Genomic DNA, 7,922 nt, shown 5'->3' with positions numbered 1-7,922 from the left:
AAAGCATATTGGCCCAGAGCTGACTTGTGTTGAACGTTAAGATTATTATTCAATCAAACTATGTATTTTAACACTGTTCCATTAATTACAAAAATCGATATCCAGACATTCAATTCTTGAATTCAATTCCTCTTACTGTAGCAGTCAGCGAACAGAATATTCCAAAGCTACACTTTATCAAGACGCAAAAAGTGGCCAGTCAAACGTCCATTTCAATTAGACATTCACATTCGAAAACGAGAGATTGAAAAACAAGATTGTCTTTTTATCAGAACAATAGAGAGCAGGCCCACTAACCTTTTAAATCTGGGTTATACAACCAAATAAAAAGAACTCACCATTCAAAAACTACAGAAATGGCCTATACAATTAGCACTAAGAAATCACTTTACATCTCAAATAAATTTTTTTCTGGTTCCATCATGAAGTTCAGAACATGGCTGCTGCAGATGCTGTAAACGGGCCTTGAAAGATGAAGAAAGCATTTACCTAAGTATACCTAATCCAACTAAAAACCTAAAGAGAAAATGAATGGTTGATTTTTATCAACTGACCCAGATAAAAGCTACCAGGTATCATGGTCATGAGATTCTTCATCGTCGTCAGTGAAGGAAGAAGTGGATGAGGAGGAAGAGAGGTATGGCAGAGAGTTGAATGTAGAAGCAATGGTGTTAAGGTTGGAGATGGCAGACTCCACGTCACAGTCGCCAGCCAGTTGCAGGGAGTCCTCAATGCGACACTTTAGAGAAGTGAACATCATGTTGGGTTCATGCATCATCAAACGAAGAACATCGGCTGAGGTCTGACCAGGCAGGGCTCTGGTTATGGCAAAGCAATGAGGTCCACTGCTCTGCACCACATGGACCACGTTGGGCACACCGAACAAGTTATGAAGCCCGCCCAGTGCCTCCTGATACGCCCCGCCCAGGAACATTCCCAAATAGTATGGCTCGCTCCTTCCCTCGAAAGGATGCAGAGGCAAGCCACGGGATCCACCACCATCGTCGCCGGATACGAAAGTGTCCACCTTGCCATCGCTGTCACAGGTGAGGTCCGACAGAATAGCGCGCACAGTGGGCCGCTCGTTGAGCCTGTGGATAGGCATCACTGGAAACAGCTGCCCAATTGCCCAGAAGTCGGGAATTGACTTGAATATTGACAGATTTACGTGACACACGGCGGGAGTATCGGCAGCAGGAGAAGATACGAGATCACACATCCCGTCCACAGTGGCCAACTGTTCAAGCCCCAGGCGACCTTCTTTGAACAAATCCAGACACCTCGCTTTCATATGCTCTGCGCAGATTTGGCTGCTGCGGCAATCCCCCATGGCTGTGTAAGCCATCACCGACTGGTATTCACCCATTAATTCCTCAGGCAAACCGTCCACCAGAGGGTTCAGATTCATTCCAGCCACAGCTGCAGATACAGAGTCTTTCTTCTCATGCACAGACACAACGTCAAAAATCAGAAGAGAATGGTGAGAAACCAGAGCCCTCCCGCTTTCACTGCATATGATGGGATGCTTTACCCCTTTCTGATTACAGGCCACACGGACTGCCTTAACCACAGCGGCCGCGTATTCATCCAGACTGTAAGAAACAGACATATCAGAGCAAGAAGACTTGGTACCTTCATAATCAATACCAAGCCCTCCTCCAATGTCGATGATCTTCATATTAGCGCCCAGCTTAGCGAGCTCGGAGTATATATACGCCGCTTCGCTCACACCATCATTGAGAACTTCAACGCATGGGATCTGAGACCCGATATGGAAATGAAGAAGCTGGAGACAATCCAGCATCCCCAATTTCTGCAATTTCCGAACGATGCCGACGATTTCCAAACTCGTGAGCCCAAATTTGCCCTTTTCGCCGGATGTAGCGCCGAAATGGCCGCCATGCTTGGTCCTCAGCTTGGCTCGAACCCCAATAACAGGCCTCACAGATAACTTGCGGCTCACACTGAGAACCAAATCCAATTCTTCTTCTTGCTCCAGCACAATAACACAGTTAAAATTCAGGCATCTCGCAGTAAGCGCCAGAGATATATATTCTTCATCTTTGTATCCATTACAGACAAGCAAAGCCTTGGGGCTTGCTTTACACATGGAAGCCATAGCCAGCAACAGCTCTGGTTTCGACCCGGCTTCAAGCCCGAATGCATAGGGCTTCCCAAACTCCACAATGTTCTCAACCACGTATCGATCTTGATTACATTTAACAGGATAAACCCCCTGAAAATAAGACTCATACGACTGCATGCGCATTGCAGAATCAAAGGCCGATTGCAAAGACTCCAGCCTGTGCTTCAGCACATCAGGAAACCTAATAATAAGCGGCGCCGACATGCCCAGCCCTCCCAAAGATTTGGAACCAACCACCTTCTTAACGACCTTCATCACATCGATTTCTTCCGAAGGAAGAGTCTGAGAACCATGAGGTCGAACAGCCACATTCCCATTCTCATTCACCACAAAATATGGAGCTCCCCACCCCTCAACTCTATACAACGCAGAAGAATGGGCCACGGACCAAGCGGGTGCCACAGCGTTAGCGCCTACACCGCCGCCATTGGAAAAGAAGGGGCTGGGAAATTTCGGAACCAGGGGAACAGGAAGAGTGCCCTCCCCGGGCAAGCCATAGCTACGGAGGGGGTTATGATGGGGAGACTCCACAACGCCTAAGCAAGCCAGGGGCGGCATCCCTTCCCGCCTTTTCACCGTCTGTCAGGGCTCAGAGCGGCTAAAGGGCTTTAAAAAATGCCGAGGCCGCAGCCTCGGCTTCCCCTCTAATCTACCACTAACCGGTACCCTCTCCTTTTTCTCCCACCCCACCAGAACCGAAACCCCTGACCTTTTCCCCTCTCAGCAGAAGCTCTCTGATTCTAAATCACCCCTCCCCAACTCCACCCCACACACACCACAAGCCCTCTGCAACAAAGCCGCTCAGACCAAAACCAATCGAAACCAAAAAACAAAGCTTCTGAAACAAATCAAACAAGACCAGAGCACCCTTTCTTCGACCCCAAATCACAGCACCTCTCAATCAGAAAAACAGAAAGCGAAAGCCAAAAACACACAGAATGCAATGAACGAAATCTCAACAGAGCCAGCAACAGCGCTGTCAACTAATCCCACATGCCTTGGCGAGAGGAAGGAGGAAGTAGAGGTGGCCTTTTATAGCCCCAAAGGCGCAAATTTCTCTCTATCTCTCACTTCCCTTCCCCGCACTTTCCTGGCAACACCCTTCTTTCCTTCCACCTCAATCCCCACCCGACAGATAGGGCTGGCGGAGTAACGTACGCTGCTTACTTTTATTAATTTAACCCGACTCCCGCCCCGGGGTAACACCCGACCCTAAACCTAACCCTAACCCTAACCCGGGTAAAATCCCCTAGTCCTTTACATGCAATCCAGATGAATGCTACACACACGGATCGATGAGGTTGCCCGCGGTTGGATCCACCACCCGAACCGGATTCGTTCGCCGCGTGGCCACAAACGCCGTCGGTGCTTCTAACCGCTACGTTAGGTTTCCAGTCACAACAAACCCTCTACCCGGGTTAGTTTTTCTTCACACAAAATATCTCTCTAACGGATCTAGAAACTTAATTTCGTGTTTTTTAAACTTAATTTCCATTTTTTTTAACTTAATTTCCATTTTTTTTTAGCTCAAATTAGAGAACGCGTTTTTAATTTTATTTTATATTAAAAAAGAGATTGGTGGACAAAAATGACCCTGAATTTATGCGTGAGACAAAAGAAGCTAACGGGTCAAAGTGGGAATGAGGGCATGTGAAACCTAACCTGAAATCTGGGGAAAGGACTGGGGTGGTTAATATCTTGACTCGGGTGGTAAATTTCTTTCTTTTTTTTTAATAGGAAAACACGTGGTTAATATCTTGACTCGGGTGGTAAATTTCAATTATTTTTTTTTAATAGGAAAACACGTTTTTCTTTTTCAGGAAATTTTAGAATTATAAATTTATGTGGAGCTATAATTTGGGACTCTTTTTTTTCAAATTGGCCGTGCCTAAATTTCGCGCTGCCCTTTCGCTGATCCACTCCAATGGGACTGTTTTAATTTTTTGTTTTTTTTTAAGGAAATTTTAGTCTTTAACGGCCGTTGTACCTATCCGCAAGCTACGTGTTTCACGCGCTATGGTGTTGCTACTCATGTTTTAGGTATGTGGTTTGGAGGTACTAACAAGAAACGTTAAATCCAACAAGAAATTTGCCGGAAGGACCATGGCTGTTAGACATGAACTTCCATAAATACATTATTAAATTTTTTAAATTTATTATGGTTGTAGTTTTGAGAGTTAATTTGGTTTAGAGATGTTAGTGTAAAGTTTATATGGTTTTTGTTATTAAATTTAACCCTAGATGAATGTTTTTTTACGGATAGGAAAGTGTATCATAATTTACTTGTCAAATTAGCGGTGAGGACAGCCATCTCTAGCTGCTAATCATCCTTATTCAAGGAAAACCACTCCACCTAGAATAACCTGTTGTGGCCCATAAGGGAGCAAGCTTTCACTCCTGCTAGATGCCTCTCCGTCTTGGGTCGTTAACAGGTTTCTTAAGGTCCGAGGAAGATGAGCCACTGGGTCTTGGGTCATTAACTTGTTTCTTTACACCCTATTTCTTTACGGAGGAAGATGAGCTCTTAGCCAAGCATTACGTCCAAGGAAGACGAGAGCAGAAGCAGTGAGGGCAAGACGAGCTCGAGCTCTTAGCCAAGCCTAGTGGATGAAATCTTTTGTTTGGGAAAAGACACTTTTTATTTAGGTGTACATACTTTATTTCCTTAATTTTTAAGGTTATTTGTCAAATCCATATATGAGATCCTTGTTTGTGGGACAAGCAACTCAATACTTTATTCCTTCTAGATTTGATGCTATGACTTATTGAGAGGAAACACATGTTATCAAAATCTTTTGGAAATAAACACATGTTCTTAACTAACAAACCCACTTAAATGTATAAGGATGAGGCAAGATAATTATTTTTGCTTTTTGTATATATATATAATTATTTTTGCTTTTTGTATATATATATATATATATATATTACATGAAAGTGTTATAAAGAAACAAGATGGTTATAAGGGTGAGTTAAGATAATTATTTTTGCTTTTTGGAAAATATATATATATCTTACATGAAAGTGTTATAAAGAAACTCGATGGTTATATGGAACAAGAAATTTACATTGCCCTTGTCAAGTTTTGGTAGCCATACATTGACATCAGACCATAGGGGCCGTGAGGGCCTGTGTTTACTTTGTTTATTTTAATTTTTATGTTGTACATACTCCTACTGAACACTATGATGTCTATATTATATTTTGACATGTAAATATGCTCTCATTATCAGCGCTCCCTATGGGGGTTTTTTGTACTTTGTATACTGAAGGGCGAGTCGCCCCGTCCTACTACATATGCTTCTTCAAGCATCTACAATATGTAATTTTCAAGATTAATGGAAATTGTTGTAAATTTGTTGATTTAACACTTAGTTGCTTATAATGGCCATAAAATCAAATTGTATGGCAATTTGAAGTTTGTGACCATCCTTGTGTTTATTGGTGAGATCCACATCCACCTATGAATCATTGGGCTTGGATTTGCGGACTTAAAGAAAATAAAGGAGGTCAATACAATGAATTTGAAAATCCAACCTTTGTAATGCGGAAAGCTAGCTTTACATTGCACGTCAACAAATCCAAACAACGAAAATCGATAATGTAATGACCATTACACAAAGATTCAATCCTCATATTTTAAAGTTTACTATTGTCTCTTGCCCCATTATCCGTTGGATCATTCAACTCCCTTTCCTCTACCAAATGAAAGTGAACAACACTAATATTACCCATTGGACCATTCAACCCCCTTTATCTTACAAGATGAAAGTGAACAACAGCAGCAACAGTAACATTAGGTGGAGTCTCATCATAAACAATGATGTTTTGGAGCCTGAAGTGTTATATTGTAGGGGGAGTCTGCAAGGTTAGGAGCTCACAATTTTTTAACACCCACTTATATGTATTTGTGATGAAGTGATTAAGATCAAGGGAATTTCAAACAAGGGTTGTGACATTAGCACAAGTCTGCAAGGTTAGGAGCTCAAATTTTTTAACACCCACTTTTATCTATCTGTGATGAAGTGATTAAGATCAAGGGAATTTCAAACAAGGGTTGTTACATTAGCACAAATCTACAAGGTTAGGAGCTCACAAGTTTTTAACACCCACTTATATGTATTTGTGATGAAGTGATTAAGATCAAGGGAATTTCAAACAGGAATTGTGACACTAGCAGTAGGGCAAAGGAAATCTCAAAATTATCGTGTTGAGAATTTTCAAAAATAAATGAATGACACTTACTTTATTGACTTAAAAATGGTTCACAATTATCGTACCATGTGGCCATACAAACCATTTATCATAAACCATATATACATACCAATATTGATATAACAAAAAAATTTAAATGTTTAAAAAAAAATTAAAAAATCCCTACATCATAATTAAACAAATTAAACTTATTATGCATAGTAAAAAAAATGATGGTATTAAATTGTGACCAAATCTTGATTTTTGTTGTTTAAACTGGTTTTTTGACTGCATATATGGATTCATCACCCTCAAAAACCCCTAGGGAACTTGGATTGTGAAGAATTTACTTGTCAAACTTGTGATTTCAATGAATTCTTACTGGATTTTGGACAAATTAGACTGAAAAACAAATTAGAAAACTTTCCAAAAAGTCATGCTTAAAGCTACTCAAATTAGTAATAGGTTGAATTTGATTATAATGAAAGTTGATGTTGTTGAATTTGATTATAATGAAAGTTGATGTTGTATGTGCTTTAGCTCTTATGGAAATATATCAAGTGGTTGTATGATGCAGGTTTTTTCTGGGTTGGCACGTAGAATAATGATGTAATTCTTAAGAAAATTATTTAAAATATATGATAAGTGAGTGTTTTTATTAGATTTATATTATGATTTAAATTTATTTTTTTAAGGTTTGCTTTATTTAATATTAAAAATGGAAAAATGATTTTGTTAATTTTATTTTATATTAGAAAATAATAAAATGAATTTTTTATAAAATGAGAATTTATTTTAATTGAAAATATGTGTTTGAAGCATAATTGATACATCAAAGTACATCAAGATAGATAGAATTATTGTTAGCATACTTAAACAAAAAGATTATTCTGGCCTAACTATAACCTCAAAATGTCAACAAAAAGATTATTCTGGCCTAACTATAACCTCAAAATGTCATTGTCAGAGTAAAACCAAGTTGGGAAACCATAAAATAAATAAAGTTCCAAAAGACTCCCAAAACCTTACCAATGTTTACTTCCATACTACTTAGGTAGTTGAGGAAAAGTAGAAAACCATGAATAACGCCGATTTCCATATCCATAACTATTTCATTAATATTTGGGACAATAGGTTGAGAGGAGCGAATAGATTTATTGGTCAAGGAAGGCTCAAAATGATGCTCTCCCATAGAGAGTTGTAATTCTTCCAATTGTTGGCTCAGTGCGGAGATCTCATCCTCTAACTTCTTAATCGAACCGCGGTCATCTATAAGGATTTCCATAGAAGAAGTGATACTAGAAATTAATTGATTGTAATTCAATTAAAGAGCATATATTTCCTCCTACATTTTTGCAGTTGTTGATCATGTTCGGCTCCCAAACTACCTACCATCTGCTTGTTTAAGGGATTTTCGCCAACAAAGTCTTGTAGGGACTCTCTATTATTCTGGTATACATGGATTTCTTAGCTCTTAAATTCCAAAAACCCCTCTTTTGAAATTTAGAGAGTAATATTAGGACCAATGGAAGCACAATAAAGACAACACTTTGAAGACCCAATCAAACAAGCTGTGTTAAGT

At 39.8% G+C, this 7,922-nt stretch overlaps 1 protein-coding gene across 1 annotated transcript; it reads right to left on the bottom strand.

The window, feature by feature from the left end:
- Positions 1-244: 244 nt before the first annotated feature.
- LOC149208621 (arginine decarboxylase-like) lies at positions 245-3,248 on the bottom strand. The gene has a single exon (XM_089396126.1). It carries the CDS (start codon positions 2,702-2,704, stop codon positions 566-568), a length of 2,139 nt encoding a protein of 712 aa, XP_089252252.1. The 5' UTR covers positions 2,705-3,248; the 3' UTR covers positions 245-565.
- Between the last annotated feature and the right edge of the window lie 4,674 nt (positions 3,249-7,922).

The sequence above is a fragment of the Pinus tabuliformis genome, chromosome 1_2 (assembly GCF_031772625.1).
Source record: "Pinus tabuliformis cultivar Carrire ecotype Pingquan chromosome 1_2, CPIR1, whole genome shotgun sequence".
NCBI lineage: Eukaryota > Viridiplantae > Streptophyta > Pinopsida > Pinales > Pinaceae > Pinus > Pinus tabuliformis.
The sequence above is the reverse complement of the archived record's forward strand: the minus strand, read 5'-3'. Positions and strand labels throughout refer to the sequence as shown.

What these genes read in the sequence shown, in the direction of transcription:
- LOC149208621 (XM_089396126.1), bottom strand. Translation starts at nt 2,704, where the DNA reads ATGCCGCCCCTGGCTTGCTTAGGCGTTGTGGAGTCTCCCCATCATAAC.